General features: G+C 32.6%; 1 protein-coding gene across 4 annotated transcripts in view; it reads left to right on the top strand.

Annotated features, from left to right (window-relative positions):
* The window catches only part of LOC149826888 (uncharacterized), a 57389-nt gene extending 55689 nt beyond the window's left edge, over positions 1-1700 (top strand). For 3 of the 4 annotated variants that reach the window (XM_090019031.1, XM_090019030.1, XM_090019029.1), the window contains exons 10-11: positions 747-870; positions 1211-1700. In XM_090019031.1, coding sequence (XP_089875157.1) covers positions 747-870; positions 1211-1518 — 432 coding nt within the window. In that variant the 3' untranslated portion in view covers positions 1519-1700. Of the gene's footprint in view, positions 1-746; positions 871-1210 lie in introns of those variants that run through there. The other variant, XR_016434809.1, reaches the window with a different exon arrangement.
* Positions 1701-22717: the final 21017 nt, after the last annotated feature.

The raw sequence follows: 22717 nt of genomic DNA, 5'->3' as shown, positions 1-22717 counted from the left end.
TTCAAACTTATTGCAGCCTACTGGGCTTTGAAAGGATTTTTTCGGACCATACGAAGGTGATCTACATACTTGATTTTATAGGAATCGACTCTTGGATCGTCCGATTATGACACAGATTTTTATAAGGTTTTAAAATCAACGGTCTAAATTTTTTGAAAATATTTAATGCTTAAAAAATTATCTTTTTTATTGAAAATCATGATCCAAGTGTCATTTCCTAGCAAATCGACCATGTTGAACACATCTGCAGGGTTAGATTTGCAAAAAACAACCCAAAAACACCTATTCACCGGTGGTAGGCTCAAAAAGTGTTAGGCAGCTACCACTTCTCATATATATATATATAATCTTTCACCTTATATGTATAAGGTATAATAGTATTATGGTATATAGGGGGGTATAAAGGAATGAAGGATATGGGTACAATCTTTTGAGTTAAATATACTTCTTTAAAACCATAATATCTTAAATAGTATTAGAAATAATATTAAAATAACATGTAACATGCAAAAAAAATGGAGAGAGAGAGATGCATCATTGTACAATTTGGTTTTGATATTATGGTGACATTAAAAATGTGCAACAGAAGGTAACACTTCAGCTAACAATCATATGGTCACATTAAATATTAAAATTCCTTCGACATCATTTGGAATATTGCATCATTTTAAGAACAGGAAAGAGAAAATATGTTTTTCTGCTTGTGTATATTATGTGATTAAGCTTTTCATTTGGCCCATCTGTAGGATTTCAATGCAAAGATTGCAGATTTTATCTCAGCAAGAGGTGTTCCACCTGATGATAGCTACCAGGCTTCGCCCACTTGTCATGGACCAGTTGGTCATCTTCCTTCAGAATACTGCGATACGGGTATGTTTTGATACCCTCAGTTTCCTTATGGTAGGGCATATTACCTTTGTCCCTTTTTATGGACCAAGGGCCATACCAGCTGAAACATTATTAACAAAGTCTGAATGTGTTGCCGGTAGATTTACTGTAGACCGATGTAATGCAGCATTTTGAAGCAGTTGTCAATATTTGGAGTTTTGACTGGATGACTTGAGGTCGTTTAGGTCCGGTTCAGATGCTTGATAGGATCAGTGGCCCTAGAGTTGATTTTTGCATCTTCCACTGCCCAACTTTCTTTTATCTTTCAGTTTTCCCAACTACAAGTTGCTAATCCACATATAGCTATGATTATCTTTCTCAGGCATCTGGAATACAGAGTGCGATGTCTACAGCTACGGAGTGGTGTTGCTGGAACTATTACTAGGATCCAGGGCAATAGATTTTGGTCGGCCAGAGTCGGAACGGCACATAGCTGAATTGGCTGAATCACGTTTCTCAGATAAAGAAAGGTTCTTGGAGATGATGGACGCAAGGCTAGAGGGCAAGTACCCAAGGGAGAGAGCGCTTCTTGTTTCTGAACTGGCACTTCAATGTGCCAGTGATGACCAGAAGAAGAGACCTACAATGAGATTCATCTTTGAGTACTTGAAAAGTTTCATGTGCCAATGACCAACGATATAGTAAACCTGCATTTTTAACAAGAAAATTTCTAACGATATACTCCCGCTGTTATCAATTCTGGTGCCCCCCACAAAATCGAGGGTGACTTCTTCCTGAAGATGTATGTTAGTTCCTAAGAACCAACCTGTATTTCTTCCTATGCGTTATTTGCTGCAGCCGTTTATAGTCAATTAGATACTGGCTATAGTTCACTATCGACTTACTGTTAGAAACCCAGCTCACGACAGGGAGGAAGAGAGAGGGAAAGAATGGAAATGGAGTGATTTGTTTGGAGGACAAGCTTGCCGCCAACATTTGGAAAGGGTGAATTTTCACTAATAGAATGACTAATTTTATATGAAAGATTTTCTACGAGGCTCCCTCTTCGCCCACCTGCCCTACGGGTCTGATCCAGCTACACGTGATCTGATCATGAACTAACTCCTGGTACTCATTTACAACAATATCAACCCCATGACCTACTCCCTATTTCAAGGATGTCACCGCAGCAGCCTTAGAGAGAGAGAATGATGACACAAGTTTTACACGATTTGTTTGGGCATGTGCTTGGACTTTGTAGGTGCTAAAAGGAAATATAAGGGAATCGGACATGTCTGAAGGATTGGTTCCTCCTAATCGTAACAGGGTGTGGACAGTTTTAATGTTTTTATTTATTTATTCATAGAAGTGATTATTTAAAATTTTCATAATTTAAAGACTTGTAAGATAGTAGTTTTTATTAGGAAACATGGTACAGAACACATCTGTGGGTCGGATTTGCAAAATATGGCTAGCTGGGGATAGGCAGGACCCCTACCAGTTATACAACAATACCATTGGGATTTGAACTTGAATGCGGAGCCCCCGTTGGCCACTCGTATGGTGGAGTTGGCTGACGGTGCTAGAGGATTCCAAGTCCATGATTGAAGTCAAATTGGGCAACGGGAACAAAATATATGTTTTTTGTACTTGCATCAAGATTCCTTTCAATATTTCACTATTCACCACTGCTTGATGGCTAAAAACTATTTAGAGTTGCACTGATGGATGGTGGTAATTCAGTTCTGAATGGCTAAATTTGATGCAAATTCTACAAGTCGTACTGTTCATCTGCTACCCCTGATTCTATTTCATGGAAATGTGAAAGAAATTGTTACGTTATCCACTCTTTTACTCATGCGTTCACTGTGGCTTGTGGAGCTTTGGCCACTCACCTCGCGCAAAGATTTTTGACTGGTTTGTGTTGTTACATCGTATCGTCACCCAAAATCAATTGCACGCCAATGGGTTTCACCTAGCAAAGCGGAGCTATCAGCTGAAGAATCCTCATCGCTGAAGTGACAGGAAGATTCATTCTAGATGCAAAGGCTGGAGCGAGGCGCTTGCACGGCCCCTACCATGGAAAGATGCTCTCAACCTGATTGATAAGCCCTTCCGATCGAGTGGACTAGTGTGGCAGAACTGAGTGCACTGCTTTTATGTGGTTGTTCACAGAAGCATGGCCTCCCAGCTTAGAAATGGTCTGTCTCAATAGCCGCATTGTAATTACTATTTGTATATGTTGTGAAAATTTATAAAATGAAAATGCTTGCCTTTCTTATCAAAAAAAAAAAAAAACTTAGAAATAGTCTATCGATTTGATAATGCAAGATCCCCACTCATCGGCTTGCCTTCCATGCGTACGGGTGTTTTGGAAATAGTGGTATCTTTGCTCTGCTTCATCGCCTCACCCGATCCAATGTGCATGCACACATAACATTTGAATGGCCAGCTAATGATCTACATTGATACTTTCGCCACTTAATAGTCTCTAACCTTGGTTTTCTGAATTTGTTCGTCTGAACTGCTTTTGTACGCTATTTTCCGGTGATCTCTCTATCACTTGATATATTTATTCCCTTTCCCCTTAAAAAAAAATTCTTAGAAAGTTAATAACTTGTTACAAATTTTATACAAGAATTTCTTTTACATGGCACCGACACTGGGTTAAAAAAAACACATTTGGTTTTCTAATTTGCATTTCATAGGTTTCTTGAACCAAGTATCTCTTTTGTCAAACATTGAAATGGGAACCCCATGCGCACAGCACCAAGGTCAAAACGTCCTCAAATGTATGGCAAGAATCAACTGAACTCGATCTTTTACATTCTAAAAGGTCTGCACCAAGCTTGCCAATATCAGAACAGAAGATCCATACATTTCATATGCAAATCTCCTATGTTGAGATTCAAGATAGTCATTTTCATAAATTTTTTATACGAATGATGTCAGGTACACGTGGATGTTATAGAGATGTTGGGACATTCGCACAAAAAATCAGCAAGTTGGCTTGTGTGAAGGAAAAGATGTTCTAAAAAGGGGGAGAATTAGCAATTTTGGATATGGGAAGGATTTTGGCAAATTAGTAGTTATTTTCGAAAACTCACCATTTTTAAGGACAGTATGGTCATTTCTTGTTATTTTAATACATCTTAGTAAATTTTAGTACTTTTTAAAATCAATTAATTAAAAAATATTTTTAATACTAAAAATTTTCAAACTAATGTTTATTGATCAAATATTTAAAAACTGTGTCCATGTGACATATATATTTACCAAAAAATGTCTGAACTAAAGAGTCGAAACTGCATCATGTGGTGTCCTTAAGCCTACCTGTCTCTGTGACATAGCGATATAAGAGTTAGGCGATGGCGATCATCCAAGCAATTACTCGAGAAAGTAGGCGTTTATAATATACCATTGAAAACTGAGCCCTCTAAAATAAGTTTAGCATACTATATGTAAATTACCCTTTTTTTTTAGTGCAGAAGGCTACACCAGATATTACAGATGAAGCGCTCTTCTTCAAATGTTTCCATCCGTGATGCTTTTAAGAAGCCACCTTCATTTTAGCAAAAATAATCGTTCAACTTAGAAACAACCAAATAATCACGCCAGATGGTATATGTAAAGAGATTTTCATGCATCGAGGTATGAAGCACATAAAACACGTTTGTTTCACTCATCGGCCTCTTGGTTATGAAATTGGCCTGTTTTCTCATGGATCCGGATGAAACAAACATACCCTTGGAGACAATCACCACGTCACTCTCTTATTTTATCAAATGCTCATTTTCACAATACCTTTTAACAGAAAAAAAAAAAAAACATCTGATCAAATCCAAAGGTCGAGGGAGGTGCCCGCAGAGTTTTGCACCGATGGGACGGCAAAGGGTAAGACTAGGGGTGGGCAACGGGCCGATGGGCCAAGCAAACCGGGCCCGCCATGTGCCGGGTTTGGGTCAAGCATTTAGGCCCAGGCCCATTAGCTACCGGTCCAAAATTCGGCCCGTTATATACGTGGGCCGGGTCCAGATCGGCTCAGGGGCTACCGGGCCAGCCAGAAGAGCTTGAGTTATTTATTAATTATTAATAATATAAAAGTTAAAAAGTTAATTAATTGCATAGTAACTTGATAACCATTATTATTTACCTAATAAATTGCATTAGCTTTGTGAAAACTAAAAAATTAATTAGTTGAGTACATGAAAATTTGTTAATTCTTTATTATGCTGAGAACGAAAATAAGGAGAACAGAGGATTAAAAAATTTAAAAAAAATGAAAAACATTCACCAACCCTCTCTCTCTCTCTCTCTCTCTCTCTCTCTCTCTTACTAAAAAATCAAAGAAAAATAACCCTAATCAAATACAAGAAATGCCTTAATCAAATTAACTATAAAAACTTTTAATTAAAGAAATTGATTCAAAGTCCTAATAAAAGACAATCAAAGAAAAAATCCTAATGAGAGAGAGAGAGAGAGAGGTTGCATTGCCAACCTCTTGTCGTCTGCCGCTGCACAAGGGGTGAGGGAGAGTGAGAGTGAGAGTGTTGTCGCCGGCCTCTAGCCGAGAGGCCGTAGGGTTTGAATTAGCTCTTTAATCTAATTTCTTTGATTGCAGCTTTTCATATTTAGTTTGACTTGGGTTTTTCTTTTATTTTCTTTTATTAGGGATTTGAATCAAATTTCTTTAATTAAGGCTTTTAATATTTAATTTGATTATGACTTTTCTTTGATTTGATTAGAGCTTTTTATTTTTTTATTAAGGCTTTGAATCAAATTTTTTAATTAGAAGTTTTGATATTTAACATGATTAGGATTTTTATTTGCTTTGATTAAGGTATTTTATTTTATTTTTTAATTAAGACTTTGAATCAAAATTCTTTAATAAGTGCCTCTATTATTTAATTTGATTAAGACCTTTTCTTTGGTTTTCTTTGATTAAGGTTTAAATTATGGATTTTTATATTTTACTTTATGGTTATTTATGATTTCATTGATTTTTATGTTTTGTTTTTCTTGTAGTTTAGGGTATTTTGGTTTATTTATGATTTATATGCTATTTATTTTCTTATATTTTTAGGGTTTTATGATTTATTTATGATTTTTGCATTTGCACATCAAAAATTATAATTTTTTTTTAATTATGCAAAAATTAAGCACTTTTTATTACTTAGATCCAGTTTGTGATCCATATCGATGACTAAAATTCATATTTTTTTATACAATTTAATAATTAAATCCAATAAGACACTTATTAAAGTATTTATATATCAAAAGATATCAAACACACTCTAAGTGAACACTTGGATATCCGAAAACAGAGGAAGAAATTTCAAAATTTAGCTTGATATAAATGAAAACCCATTTTGCTTAACCATCGAGAAGGCAGGTGGGATCGATACGAAGCCATTTCACAGGTGAGTACCCATCAATATTTTGTCAGAGATGAATCCCTCTCTCCCAAAGTTGGGAAAGAGGAAGCAATGATGCCACTCTCGACACCTCTCTTTGCTTCTCCAAGAGGGACTAGAAGAGAAGAGGAAGAAGGCAAACCCTTCTATCACCTTCTCTCTCTCCTTTCACATTAGGATTTTTTTCTTTGATTGTCTTTTATTAAAGCTTTAAATCAATTTCTTTAATTAAAAATTTTTATGGTTAATTTGATTAAGGATTTTGTTGTATTTAATTATGGTTATTTTTCTTCAATTTTTTATTAGAATTTGAATTAGAGCTTTAATCTAATTTCTTTGATTGGAGCTTTTCATATTTTGTTTGATTAGTTTTTTTCTTTTATTTTCTTTTATTAGAGCTTTGAATCAAATTTCTTTAATTAAGGCTTTTGATATTTAATTTTATTAAGACTTTTCTTTGATTTGATTAGAGTTTTTTTATTTTTTTATTAAGGCTTTGAATCAAATTTCTTTAATTAAAAGTTTTGATATTTAACATGATTAGGGTTTTTATTTGCTTTGATTAGGGTTTTTATTTGCTTTGATTATGGTTTTTATTCTATTTTTTAATTAAGACTTTAAATCAAGTTTCTTTAATAAGTGCCTCTTATATTTAATTTGATTAAGACTCTTCCTTTGGTTTTCTCTTATTATGGTTTAGATTATGGATTTTTATATTTCCTTTGGTTTTGCATTTAGACATATAAAATTAAAAAGTTATTTTTTTCCAAATTATCCAAAATTTAAGTATTTTTTATTAATTGGATCCAGTTTGTGATTCATATTCATGACTAAAATCCATAATTTTTTTTTATAAAATTTTATAATTACATCCAATATGTTATTGATTAAAGCATATATATATCAAAAGATATCAAACACACTCTATGTGAACACTCAGTTATCCTTGCTAGGGGAAAAAAGAAACATATTAAGGAAAAAACATGTAATGCCCTTTTTTGAGAAAGGAGAATCCATAGGATATCTGAGAGAGAGGAAGGAAAAACTTTCAATATTTAGTTTGGTACAAATGAAAACCCATTTTGCTTAACCATTGAGAAGGCAGGTGGGATCTATACGGTGTCATTTCTCAGGTGAGTACCCATCAATATTTTGCCCGAGATGAATCCCTTTATCCCAAAGATGGGAAAGAGGAGGCAGGAGGATCAACGATGCCACTTTGCCCACCTCTGTTTGCTTCTCCAAGAGAGACTAGAAGAGGAGAAGAGGAAGAAGGCAAACCATTCTATCACCTTCTCTCTCTCTCTCTCTCTCTCTCTCTCTCTCTCTCTCTCTCTCTCTCTCTCTCTCTGAGAGAGAAAGAGAAGATGAAATTGTGGAAGAGTAAATCATCGTTATTCCTCTTCATGTTGTTGGTTTTCATCAGATCGTCAGACGCTTCTCGAATCTTTGTTGGAGTCGAGTTTGCAATTTGTAGGTGTAGTTCATTCTCGGTGAGCCGATCATCTTCTTTTCGTCAATTTTTCTCAATCGATTTGCTTATTTTTTGTTCTTTGGATTTGGGGAAGAGTTTGAGAGAGCGTTTACTGACTACCAATCTGTGTTCTTTTATTTAATTTGATTAAGACATTTTCTTTGGTTTTCTTTGATTAAGGTTTAAAATATGTCTTTTAATATTTTACTTTATGGTTATTTATGATTTCATTGAATTTTATGTATGGTTTTTCTTGTAGTTAAGGGTATTTTGGATTATTTAGGATTTATTTGTTATTTATTTTCTTAAATTTTTAAGGTTTTAATATTTATTTATGATTTTTGCATTTACACATAAAAAATTATATATATAATTTAATTATCCAAACTTTAAGCATTTTTTATTATTTGGATCCAATTTGTGATCCATATTCATTACTAAAATCCATATTTTTTTGATAAAATTTCATAATTAGATGATATATGACACTGATTAAAGCATTTATATATCAAAAGATATCAAACACACTCTAAGTAAACACTTGGTTATCCTTGCTAGGGGCAAAAAAAAAACATATTAGGGGAAAAACATGAAATGCCCTTTTTTGAGAAAGGAGAATCCAAGAGCGGAAGAAATTTCAATATTTAGCTTGGTACAAATGAAAACCCATTTTGCTTAACCATTGAGAAGGCAGTAGGGATTTCCCAGGTGAGTACCCATCAATATTTTGCCAGAGATGAATCCCTCTCTTCCAAAGATGGGAAATGCCAGTTTCGCCACCTCTCTTTGCTTCTCTAAGAGGAACTAGAAGAGAAGAGGAAGAAGGCAAACCCTTCTCTCACCTTCTCTCTCGCCTTTCACATTAGGATTTTTTTCTTTGATTGCCTTTTATTAGGGCTTTAAATCAATTTCTTTATTTAAAAGTTTTTATGGATAATTTGATTAAGACTTTTCTTATATTTAATTATGGTTATTTTTCTTATAATTTTTATTAGGCTTTGAATTAGAGCTTTAATCTAATTTCTTTGATTGGAGCTTTTCATATTTAGTTTGATTAGGGTTTTTCTTTTATTTTCTTTTATTAGGGCTTTGAATCAAATTTCTTTAATTAAGGCTTTTGATATTTAATTTTATTAAGACTTTTCTTTGATTTGATTAGGGCTTTTTTATTTTTTTATTAAGCTTTGAATCAAATTTCTTTAATTAGAAGTTTTGATATTTAACATGATTAGGGTTTTTATTTGCTTTGATTAGGGTTTTTATTTAATTTTTTAATTAGGACTTTGAATCAAACTTCTTTAAAAAGTGCCTCTTATATTTAGTTTGATTAAGACTTTTCATTTGGTTTTCTTTTATTATGGTTTAAACTATGGCTTCTTATATTTTCTTTGGTCTTTGCATTTACACGTATAAAATTATAAAATTATTATTTTTTCAAATTATCCAAAATTTTAGCATTTTTTATTACTTGGATCCAGTTTGTGATCCATATTCATGACTAAAATCCATGTTTTTTTTTATAAAATTTCATAATTAGATCCAATATGACACTGATTAAAGCATCTATATATCAAAAGATATCAAACACACTCCATGTAAACACTCGGCTATTCTTGCTAGAAAAAAAAACATATTAGGGGAAAAACATGCAATGCCCTTTTTTTAGAAAGGAGAATCCATTGGATATCTTAGGAGGAAGAAATTTCAATATTTAGTTTGGTGCAAATGAAAACCCATTTTGCTTAACCATTGAGACAGCAGGTGGGATCGATACGGTGTCATTTTCCAGGTGAGTATCCATCAAATAATATTTTGCCCGAGATGAATCCCTTTCTCCGAAAGATGGGAAAGAGGAGGCAGGAGGTTCTATTGAGAAACTAAGTTTTGGTGACACATAATATGATATACTGTCATATAGGCTTTAATATGATATGATAATATGCCTTCATGAATAATGTTATATTATGACTGGATATAATTTGTCATGTATTTAACGAGTATTTGATGCAAGGTTATTTCACCCAAAAAGGATGGGGACCTCCTGCTCAAGTACAATCTTTGGTGCAATCATACTCTCTGAAGAAAAAGCTTGATGGGTCATTCATTCTTAAAGATCATCCAAAGAGATCGGCTACTTCAAGATGAAGATTTTTTTTTCTTTAGAGTCATATGTAACAGAACCTTCAGAAGCATGCACATTGCATATTTCATATTATATGCTTTATCATACAAAGCCATCTACTTTTTCAAAAAGATATGTTTCATAAAAGCATACGATATTTCAAAAAGCACCTCTTTGAAAACTAATCATTGTACTTTCTTACATACTTTTATGAAAAAGGTATTTTGACAAGATATAATAGCTCATGATTTCAAAAGCATTAATTGTACCTTCTAACATGCATTTATGAATAAGACAATTTAAAAAGAAATAAAAACTAATGATTTCAAGTATGAAAGAAAAAGACAAAATGAATTTAAGACATAATACAAAATCGTCTAGCTTGAATTAACAATATAAGAAAACAAATATTATTATAGTGTTTGAAAAAGACTTTAGTTACTTTATACAACTCTAGAATGTCGACTTACTTAAAGTCATCATTCTTTCTATAGACATTAAATATCACCTCAAAAGCATTTAAGAAATGACTATTTTAATGATAAACTCCACACTCAAAAATGTCGACTTACGTAAAGTCATCATTCTTTCTATAAACATTAAATAACACCTCATAAAGCATTTTGAGAAATGACCATTTACAAGTAAAGTACTCAACAAAACATTTATTACATTTAAGTAAAGAAGTGGCGATTTGTAATAAAAATACTAATGTACTACAAATCATTAAATTGAATAAAGACAAAACTACATGATGATTTATAATTCAACGTTCAATGTACTATAAATCATTTATTATGAGAACAGACCTTTTTACAAATTATATCATATTTAAAATACTACAATAAATAGTGTACCCCAAATACTACACTTATAGAAAGAAGACTTTTTTGAAAAAGCAATATAGTACACATATCTTTTTACACAAAGTTGTTTTTGAAATGACTTGACATCTCACATCCCAAAAGGACGATCATTTCAAAAAGGCAACGACTATTTTTTGGAGGCTATATAAAAACAAACAAAATAGCTTTTCAAACAAGATATGTGAGCTTACAAAGAGAAAAAAACATATTCAATATTCGAAAAAAAAGAGCCAAGAAAAAGAAAGAAGAAAGAGAAAAAGTCAAGAATATCTCTTTGACAAAGAGAATTATCTGAGTGAAAAGAAAATAACATTCTGAGAATCTTCATTCGAGCATTCATATCATTCTGAAGGTTCTATAGGAAGTATTGTAACTTTCTGTTATTCACTGTATCCCTTCTCTGTTGAGAGAAGTACACCTTTAAGGAAGTGAGCGTTTTTCCTTCTCTGTTGAGAGAAGTAGACCTCTGAGGAAGATGGTGTTTTCCCTTCTCTGTTGAGAGAAGTAGACCTCTGAGGAAGAGGGTGTTGTACTATTTATCTGGTAACTCGGATGTTATAGTGAAAGGCTCAAGTATTTTGCTTGGGGACTGAATGTAGGTCAGTAACTCGACCGAACCAGTATAAATCTTGTGTTTTATGTGTTGTGCCTTATTGCATTTATCTTTTAAATTATCGATCTTTTTTCATATTTCACTATTCACCCCCCCCCCCCCTTTTAGTGGAATTTCATTTGGTATCAGAGCAAGTCTTGCTGGTTTCGACATAACAAGTCTTTCAACACTTATGACATCTACTTCTTATGCTCGTGATATTGAAGGACAACACACATCTCGCCCTCCTTTTTTCAATGACACCAACTATGGACACTGGAAATGCAGAATGGCTATATTTCTAAAGTCTATAGATTTTGCTGTATGGAAAATTGTTGAACATCCATACACATCTCCATCCTCAGAATATAGCTTATGGTCTGATGAAGAAAAAAAGATGGTCAAACTAAATGCAAAGGCTATGAATGCCTTGTATTGTGCCATTGATCAAAATGAATTTAACAGAATATCTATTTGTGAATCTGCTTATGATATTTGGCACTCTCTGGAAGTTATTCATGAAGGAACCAACAAAGTGAAAGAGACCAAGATCTCATCTCTGGTTCGAAAATATGAGTTGTTCAAAATGAACAAAGATGAACCCATCACAGAGATGTTTACAAGATTCACAAACATCACCAACGACCTCAAGTCTCTGAGAGAAACCTATTCTCAGACTGATAAGGTAAAGAAAATCTTGAGATCTCTCACAACAGACTGAGAGAAAAAGATAACAGCAATTGAAGAAGCTCAAGATTTATCCAAGCTTACACTGGATGACTTAATAGGCAACCTTATGGCCTATGAAGTCCATATGAAGAAAAGAAGGAAAGATGAACAACCTACAAAGAAAACTCTAGCCTTCCGAGCCTTTTTTGAGAATAAGGACTCAGAAAAAGTTTCTGAAATCGCGCTGCTTACACAAAATTTCAGTGCTTTATGAGAAAGAACAGGCTGTCAAATAAGCACAAGGAAAATAAAGATTTTATGTGCTATCAATGTAATAAGCTAGGTCACATAAGATGTGACTGACCTCTTTTAAAAAGGAAATCCAAAATCGAGGAACCAAAGAAAAGATTCTTCAAGAAGAAGGCTCTGCATGCTCAATGGGATTATTCAGAACCATCCACAAGTGAAGAGTCAAGTGATGATGAAGCCGAAACCGCGAACATGTGCTTCATGGCAGAAAGCTCTGTAAGTGAATCCTTTGATTTTTCTTTTGAAGAACTTCAAAATGCTTTTCAAGAACTTTTTGAAGAATCCAGAAAAACGATTCTCAAAAACAAAAGTTTGAAATCTGAAAATTTAGAGCTTCTCCAGAAAAATGAAAAACTCAGTATTGAAAATTCTGAGTTGAAAAATAAAAATTTTATTCTTACTTCTGAAATCAGTTCTACTAACTCCAAGACAAAAAATCTTCAAGTAGAAGTTTCGGAATTAAAAAGTAAAACTGAAAACCTTATGAAAACGGTTTTCAAGTTTACCAGAGGGAAAGAGAACCTCGATAAACTCCTATCCTCTCAAAAATTCTCTTTTTACAATAATGGTATTGGTTACTCTCATATAAATAAACCTTCTTGTATGAATAAAAAGACTGTTTTTGTCAAAGGTTTTGCTGAACCTAAGCAGGAGCATTACAACTTTCATACTATGTACTCCTCTAAATTTTTAGACAAACTCAAATCAAAATGGATATGGGTACCAAAGTCTAACAAAAAAGGACCCGATCGAGTACCACAAAGATTTTTTACTTGATGTTTTGCAGGCACCAAAAAAGAAGAACAGATGGATACTAGACAGTGGATGTTCAAAACATATGATAGGACATCCTGATCTTTTTGTTGTTCTTCATCATAAAGAAGGAGGAACCGTCATCTTTGGTGATAACAACAAAGGGTTGATAATTGGTATTGGCAATATTGGTAAAATCGATAAACCTCTTATCAAAGATGTTCTCCTTGTTAAAGGTTTAAAACATAATCTATTAAGTATAAGTCAAATGTGTGACACAGGTTATAACGTTAGTTTTAAACATAATGCTTGCCTCATAGCAGACACCAACAAAAATATTATTTTAAAAGGTATAAGAAAAAATAATATATATGAATTATACCTAGAAAATATTATTGAACACTGTCTTATAGCTAATAATGACTCTCAAAATTTATGGCACATGAGAATGGGTCATGTCAACTCAAAATACATGTCTAAATTAGCTAAAAAACAATTTAGTGTGTGGTTTACCTAAAATATCATTTAAAAAGGACTATTTTTGTGATGCATGTCATTTAGGAAAATTGTCAAAATCATCTTTCAAATCAAAAAATATTGTTTCAAGTAAAAGACCTTTAGAGCTTCTCCACTTGGATCTTTTTGGTCCTTCTAGAGTAGCTAGTCTTAATCATAATAAATATGCTTTTGTCATTGTAGATGATTACTCAAGATTTACTTGGGTAATATTTTTGAAAAATAAAAGTGATACGTTTTATGAATTTGAAATTTTATGTAAAAAGTTACAAAATGAAAAATCTTCTTCTATTATCAAAATTCGTAGTGACCATGGAGGAGAATTTGATAATGATCTTTTTGTAAATTTTTGTAACTTGCATGATATTTCACATAACTTTGCCTTTCCTAGAGTTGCACCTCAAAATGGTGTAGTAGAAAGAAAGAATAGAACCCTTCAGGAATCTGCTAGAACTATGCTCCAACATGATAACCATGCTAAATATTTTTGGGCAGAAGTTGTTAATACTGATGCTATATATCAAATAGAGTTCTTATCAGGCTCTTATTAAATAAAACTCATTATGAATTATTCTATGACAGAACTCCAAGGATAGACTAGTTTAAAGTCTTTGGGTGTAAATGCTTAATCCTTAAAACAAAAGATAGCTTTGATAAATTTGATGCTAAATCTGTTGAAGGCATATTCTTAGGATATTCAAGTCATAGTAAAGCATACAGAGTTTTTAATAAGAGTTCAAATACTATTGAAGAATCTATGCATGTCAGTTTTTGTGAATTTGTTGATCAATTTGTTCATAAGCATACTAACGATGATGATGTTGAAAGTACAGATTTTTTCTTAGATAACACAGCTAATCTTAATGAAGATGATCTTCAAAGAACATTTGCTGAAATCAGAGATCATCCTCAAAAGCAGATTTTGGGAGACCTGACCAAGGGGGTTCAAACTAGAGCTCAGTTGGAACAGATTGCAAACATGGCATTCATTTCTCAACTTGAACCAAAGAAGATTGATGAAGCCATCATCGATGAGTTCTGGATGCTAGCCATGACTAAAGAACTGAATCAATTCTAAAGAAATGATGTTTGGGATCTTGTACCAAGACCAAAAGATCATCAGATCATTGGGACAAGATGGATCTTCAGAAACAAGCTAGATGAAACAGATAATGTTATAAGAAAAAAGGCAAGGCTAGTGGCTCAAAGATACAATTAGGAGGAAGGTATTGATTTTGATGAAACATTTGCTCTTGTTGCTAGACTTGAATCTATAAGAATGCTTTTAGCATATGCAAGCTATATGGATTTCAAACTATATCAAATGGATGTTAAAAGTGCTTTTCTAAATGGTTTTATAAATGAAGAAGTTTATGTAAAACAACCTCCAGGATTTGAAAATGAACAATTTCCATAGCATGTTTTCAAACTAAAACGTGCTTTATATGGACTAAAACAAGCACCTCGTGCTTGGTACGACAGACTTAAAACTTTTTTATTAAAAATTGATTTTTTTGTGGGCAAAACAGATTCAACCTTATTTATAAAAATAGTGAATGATCATATCCTAATAGTTCAAATTTATGTGGATGATATCATCTTTGGATCTTCTAACAACAGTCTTTGTGAAGAGTTTTCTAAGTCCATGCAGAATGAATTCGAAATGAGTATGATGGGAGAACTCACATACTTTTTTGGACTGCATATTAAGCAAACCAAGGATGGAGTCTTCATCAAGCAGTCTAAATATGCTCATGAACTTCTGAAGAGGTTCAACATGAACTCAACTGCTTCAAGGAATACTCCTATGAGCACAACAACTGTATTGGACAGAGATGAAGATGGTAAGACTGTGGATACAAAGTTATACAGAGGTCTGATAGGATCACTACTTTATTTAACTGCTAGCCGTCCAGATATCATGTTCAGTGTTTGCTTATGTGCTAGATTTCAGTCAAATCCAAAAGAATCACATCTTAAAGTTGTAAAAAGAATAATGAGATATCTAAAAGACAGTTGATTTTGGGTTATTTTATTCAAAATCATCTACATTTGATTTAATCTCATACAATGATGCTGACTTTGCTGGAAGTAAATCTGACAGAAAAAGCACAAGTGGAACATGTCATATGCTAGGGCACTCACTAGTTTCATGGTTCAGTAAGAAACAAAACTATGTATTATTATCAACTACTGAAGCTGAATACATAGGTGCAAGCCTAGCATGTACACAGATCATCTGGATGAAACAAACTTTAAAAGTTTTTGGTTTAAAATTTAAAAATATAACTATTTTATGTGATAACACAAGTGCTATAAATTTGTCTAAAAATCTTATTTTACACTTTCAAACTAAACACATTCAAATTAGACACCGCTTTTTAAGAGAACATGTCCTAAACAACATAATCAAACTAGAATTTATTCCCACTAATAAACAATTAGCAGAAGTTTCACTAAACCATTGAAAAATGAAGACATTATAAGAATTAGAAGAGAGTTAGGAATCTGTAAATTAAGTGATTTATAAATTTAATATGACTAATTAAGATATAATAAAATTAGTCTACTCGAGTTTGCCTTTACAAAATATTAAAATATAATTTTACTACAATCTTTACTTGACAAAATTCATCTTAACTAAAGCTTAACAAGTAAGAATGTTAAAAACACTTTATGTCAAATCTTGTTTTCATCTACGAATTTTTTTATCATGATAATCGAGTGGTTATATATTTTTTATTCTTTTCATGTTTTGTCTTCATTCCATTTACCGCCTTTTTCAAAATTAAAAAGAGTCTTTCATGTATTCATGTACATCACAAGTTGTTTTAAAAACAAATGCTTTATGTTTTTTATATCATGTCTCTCAAGTACATTCAACTTTATGTCCTATCATCTTTTACACTTCTCTATAAAAATCCATACAAAAATTCCTTCTCGACAAACTTGTCTTTCCCCTTATTTTTAATTATTATATGTTCTTTTCATTAGTACCATCTTTCTCCTTCTCTCTCTTCTACGAAATGTGCCTCCATTCTTTTTCAAAATCGTGACTTTGACTCCTTTACAAGTTTTGAAAAACTTACTTTTTTATCCTCCAAAAAATATAAACTCCCTCCAATCGAGTTTCTTTAAAACTATGTCTATCAAATAAACATTAATTCATGTCAATCATAACTTTACTTTATGTCATTCATTCCATAACAATCATTTATTAATTTTGTCCTCTTCTCCACTCATATCTTATTCTAAAATCTACGAATGACATCACCTTTTCTTTATGTCAACTCTTTCTTCTTCTACGCCAATCCATAAAAACTACTTTTTATATAAGCAATCATCACTCCTCTCTCATAAGTCTCCTTTGTTTTCTTCTAAATGCATCCCATACGAATTTAGATTTTATCCTCTTTTAGTAATTTTTTTTGTGTTTTGTCTTATTAGGCCATTATTCATCTCACATGATAACACTCTTACACACCTTCCTTTCACGAATTTTTCATCTCATTATATCTTCACATGAAAATCTATAAAATCTATGGATCATAATTCACATCGTGAAACACACCTCTTTGACTCTATTCTTCTATCATATTTTTATCACACTTCACAATTCGATGGACTCTCCTCTATCAAAAATCTCCTTATATAGATTTTTTTTTTGTCATTTTCCCTAATATAATATACTCTCATCAACACTATCTTCCAAAGAATGATTTGATTTATCATTCACAAGAGCCCTTAAGTTACAACTCACGAATTCTCCTTTCAACTAAAATCTAAATTTCATTCACTTCAAGTGTCACTCACTTCTTATCATAATAATTTTCATCTCTCTATTTAATGGAATGATTCTTTCCTCACCAATTCGCTCGAATACTTCTATCATCCTTCAAGCTATCACTCTCTCCAAGATTTTTTTTAAGTTTCTATTCGATCAAGTCTACTTACAATGGCATCCTCTTCACGATTCTCTGATGTCAACATGATTGAAGCAACTGAATTGAGATTTCCAGATCTCATTCACCTCTACAACTCCATTAACTCTATGACGATTCAAACTTGTAAGTTGATTCACTTTGAAGCCTTTCCCTCCTTCGACCTCCAAACCTTTCTCTCAGATTTTGTTTATATCTTAGGCTCATCCAACCCTATGACCATTTATCCTCAACTAATCAAAATTTTCTACACCAACCTTTCAGTCACCCATGACCAGTCAACCATTACATCCATGGTTCATGGAAAAATTATCTCTTTCGACATTCCTCTGTTAGGCAATATTCTTAACATTTCTTCTTATGGGATCGAACTCCCCAACATAGTACCTATAGATCGTACTGTGTTTAAGAAAGTCCTCCACTCTACTCGTTCAACCCACTTCCCGTGGCATACGAACAATTTGAAGCCTCATGCTCTGCTATTGTCATAAATCCTCTCATTCAATGTCACCCCTAAACCGCCATCCAAGGGATTCATTGCAAATGAAATCTCTCTTCTCCTTTACGCGATTTTCTGTGCTTTTCCCGTAAAATGGTCTAGTATCATCTTCAACAACATGATTAATTTTTGCTCTTTCTGCTCTCTTCCTTTCGGGTATTTCATCACCCACATTCTTCAATACTTCCAAGTGCCTCTTCAATCTGATATCGTCTCCTATTCGATTCATGCCTTTGATGACTCCTACCTCCCTGAGGAAGGATCAACTCAACACTTCTCTGAAGACGAAGGCCATGAAGAAGCAGATCCAGCAGCAACTTCTAAACTAGACATCCTCTCAGCAATTATAGATGTCCAAAACACCCAGGATCTCCTTCTGAAGAATCAAGCCTCTCTGCATCAAGCCTTCGAATCTTTGAAGATCGGCCAAGATGCTTTGCTTCGGAAGTTTCATCCCACATCCGACTCTGAATGAACATTTTCTATTCATTGGTCTGTAATAACTTTTTATGCTCTGATCCCCTCCTTTTTGTCTATGACAAAGGGGGAGAAAAACATGTCTCCTATGATAGAGAAAAAAACTCTGATTTTTTTTAAAACTTTTATGTTTTACGCATTTTTATAATATCATTATTATTATGCATATGGCTTTTTGACAGAGGGAGCATATTTTGTCATCATAAAAAAGGGGGAGAATGTTGAGAAACTAAGTTTTGAAGACACATAATATGATATACTGTCATATAGGATTTAATATGATATGATAATATGCCTTCATGAATAATGTTATATTATGACTGAATATGATTTGTCATGTATTTTACGAGTATTTGATGCAAGGTTATTTCACCCAAAAAGGATGAAGACCTCCTGCTCAAGTACAATCTTTGGTGCAATCATACTCTCTGAAGAAAAAGCTTGATGGGTCATTCATTCTTAAAGATCATCCAAAGAGATCGGCTACTTCAAGATGAAGATTTTTTTTCTTTAGAGTCATATGTAACAGAACCTTCAGAAGCATGCATATTGCATATTTCATATTACATGCTTTATCATACAAAGCCATCTACTTTTTCAAAAAGATATGTTTCATAAAAGCATACGATATTTCAAAAAGCACCTCTTTGAAAACTAATCATTGTACTTTCTTACATACTTTTATGAAAAAGGTATTTTGACAAGATATAATAGCTCATGATTTCAAAAGCATTAATTGTACCTTCTAACATGCATTTATAAATAAGACAACTTAAAAAGAAATAAAAACTAAGGATTTCAAGTATGAAAGAAAAAGACAAAATGAATTTAAGACATAATACCAAATCGTCTAGCTTGAATTAACAATATAAGAAAACAAATATTATTATAGTGTTTGAAAAATACTTTAGTTACTTTATACAACTCTAGAATGTCGACTTACTTAAAGTCATCATTCTTTCTATAGACATTAAATACCACCTTAAAAGCATTTAAGAAATGACTATTTTAATGATAAACTCCACACTCAAGAATGTCGACTTACGTAAAGTCATCACTTTTTCTGTAAACATTAAATAACACCTCATAAAGCATTTTGAGAAATGACCATTTACAAGTAAAGTACTCAACAAAACATTTATTACATTTAAGTAAAGAAGTGGCGATTTGTAATAAAAATACTAATGTACTACAAATCATTAAATTGAATAAAGACAAAACTACATGATGATTTACAATTCAACATTCAATGTACTATAAATCATTTATTATGAGAACAAACCTTTTTACAAATTATATCATATTTAAAATACTACAATAAATAGTGTACCCCAAATACTACACTTATAGAAAGAAGACTTTTTTGGAAAAGCAATATAGTACACATATCTTTTTACACAAAGTTGTTTTTGAAATGACTTGACATCTCACATCCCAAAAGGACAATCATTTCAAAAAGACAACGACTATTTTTTGGAGGCTATATAAACACAAACAAAATAGCTTTTCAAACAAGATATGTGAGCTTACAAAGAGAAAAATTCATATTCAATATTTAAAAAAGAGAGCCAAGAAAAAGTCAAGAATATCTCATTGACAAAGAGAATTATCTGAGTGAAAAGAATAGAACATTCTGAGAATCTTTATTCGAGCATTCATATCATTCTGAAGGTTCTATAGGAAGTATTGTAACTTTCTGTTATTCACTATATCCCTTCTCTGTTGAGAGAAGTAGACCTCTGAGGAAGAGGGTGTTTTCCCTTCTCTGTTGAGAGAAGTAGACCTCTGAGGAAGATGGTGTTTTCTTTTTTCTGTTGAGAGAAGTAGACCTCTGAGGAAGATGGTGTTTTTCCCTTCTTTGTTGAGAGAAGTAGACTTCTCAGGAAGAGGGTGTTGTACTATTTATCCGGAAACTCGGATGTTATAGTGAAAGGCTCAAGTATTTTGCTTGGGGACTGGATGTAGGTCAGTAACTCGACCGAACCAGTATAAATCTTGTGTTTTATGTGTTGTGACTTATTGCATTTATCTTTTAAATTATTGATCTTTTTTCATATTTCATATTTCACTATTCACCCCCCCCCCCGCCTCTAGTGGAATTTCAGGACCAACTATGCCACTCTGCGCACCTTTGTTTGCTTCTTCAAGAGGGACTAGAAGAGGAGAAGAGGAAGCAGGGAAACCCTTCTATCACCTTCTCTCTCTCTCTCTCTCTCTCTCTCTCTCTCTCTCTCTCTCTCTCTCTCTCTCTCTCTAAGAGAAAAAGAACAAGAAATTATGGAAGAGTAAATCATCATTGTTCCTCTTCATGTTGTTGGTTCTCATCAGATTGTCATACGCTTCTCGAATCATTGTTGGCAGCGGGTTCGCGATTTGTAGGTGTAGTTCATTCTCGGTGAGCTGATCGTCTTCTTTTCGTCAATTTTTCTCGATCCATTTGCTTATTTTTTGTTTTTTGAAATTGGTGAAGAGTTTGACAGAGCATTTACTGATTACCAATTTATGTTATTTTATTTAATTTGATTAAGACCTTTTCTTTGTTTTTCTTTGATTAAGGTTCAAATTATGGCTTTTTATATTTTACTTTATGGTTATTTATGATTTTATTGATTTTTATGTTTCATTTTTCTTGTAGTTTTGGGTATTTGGGTTTATTTATGATTTATTTGTTATTTATTTTCTTGAATTTTTAGGGTTTTATGATTTATTTATGATTTTTGCTTTTACACATAAAAAATATATTTTTTTTTAATTATCCAAACTTTAAATATTTTTTATTACTTGGATCCAATTTGTGATCCATATTCATGACTAAAATCCATATTTTTTTGATAAAATTTCATAATTTGATCCAATATGACACTGATTAAAGCATTTATTTATCAAAAGATATCAAACACACTTCCAGTAAACACTTGGTTATCCTTGCTCGGGCAAAAAAGAAACATATTCAGGGAAAAATATGCAATACCCTTTTTTGAGAAAGGAGAATCCGAGAGAGGAAGAAATTTCAATATTTATCTTGGTACAAATAAAAACCCATTTTGCTTAACCATTGAGAAAGCAGGTGGGATTTCCCAGGTGAGTACCCATCAATATTTTGCCAGAGATGAATCCCTCTCTCCCAAAGATGGGAAATGTCACTCTCGCCACCTCTCTTTGCTTCTCCAAGAGGGACTAGAAGAGAAGAAGAAGAAGGCAAACCCTTCTATTACCTTCTCTCTCCATTCACATTAGGATTTTTTTCTTTGATTGTCTTTTATTAGGGCTTTAAATCAATTTCTTTAGTTAAAAGTATTTATGGTTATTTTGATTAAGGCTTTTCTTGTATTTAATTATGGTTATTTTTCTTTGATTTTTTATTAGGGTTTGAATAAGTGCTTTAATCTAATTTCTTTGATTGGAGCTTTTCATATTTAGTTTGATTAGGGTTTTTCTTTTATTAGGGCGTTGAATCAAATTTCTTTAATTAAGGCTTTTGATATTTAATTTTATTAAAACTTTTCTTTGATTTGATTAGAGTTTTTTTTGTTTTTTTTATCAAGGCTTTGAATCAACTTTTTTATATAGAAGTATTGATATTTAACACGATTAGGGTTTTTATTTGCTATGATTAGGGTTTTTATTTTATTTTTTAAAATAAGTGCCTCTTATATTTAATTTGATTAAGACTTTTCCTTTGGTTTTCTTCTATTATGGTTTAAATTATGGCTTTTTATATTTCCATTGGTTTTTGCATTTACACGTATAAAATTATAAAAAAAAAAATTCCAAATTATCCAAAATTTAAGCATTTTTTATTGCTTCAATCCAGTTTGTGATCCATATTCATGACTAAAATTCATATTTTTTTGATAAAATTTCATAATTAGATCCAATATGACACTGATTAAAGCATTTATATATTAAAAGATATCAAGCACACTCTATGTGAACACTCGGTTATCCTTGCTAGGGAAAAAAAGAAACATATTATGGGAAAAACATGCAATGCCCTTTTTTGAGAAAGGAGAATCCATTGGATATCTGAGAGAGAGGAAGAAATTTCAATATTTAGTTTGGTACAAATGAAAACCCATTTTGCTTAATGATTAAGAAGGCAGGTGGGATCGATACAGTGTCATTTCCCAAGTGAGTACCCATCAGTATTTTGCCCGAGATGAATCCCTTTCTCTGAAATATGGGAAAGAGGAGGCAGGAGCATTGACGATGCCACTCTGCCCACCTCTGTTTGCTTCTCCAAGAGGGACTAAAAGA

The sequence above is a fragment of the Nuphar pumila genome, chromosome 10 (assembly GCF_984573655.1).
Source record: "Nuphar pumila chromosome 10, dmNupPumi1.hap1.1, whole genome shotgun sequence".
In the NCBI taxonomy this organism is placed as follows: Eukaryota; Viridiplantae; Streptophyta; class Magnoliopsida; order Nymphaeales; family Nymphaeaceae; genus Nuphar; species Nuphar pumila.
The sequence above is the reverse complement of the archived record's forward strand: the minus strand, read 5'-3'. Positions and strand labels throughout refer to the sequence as shown.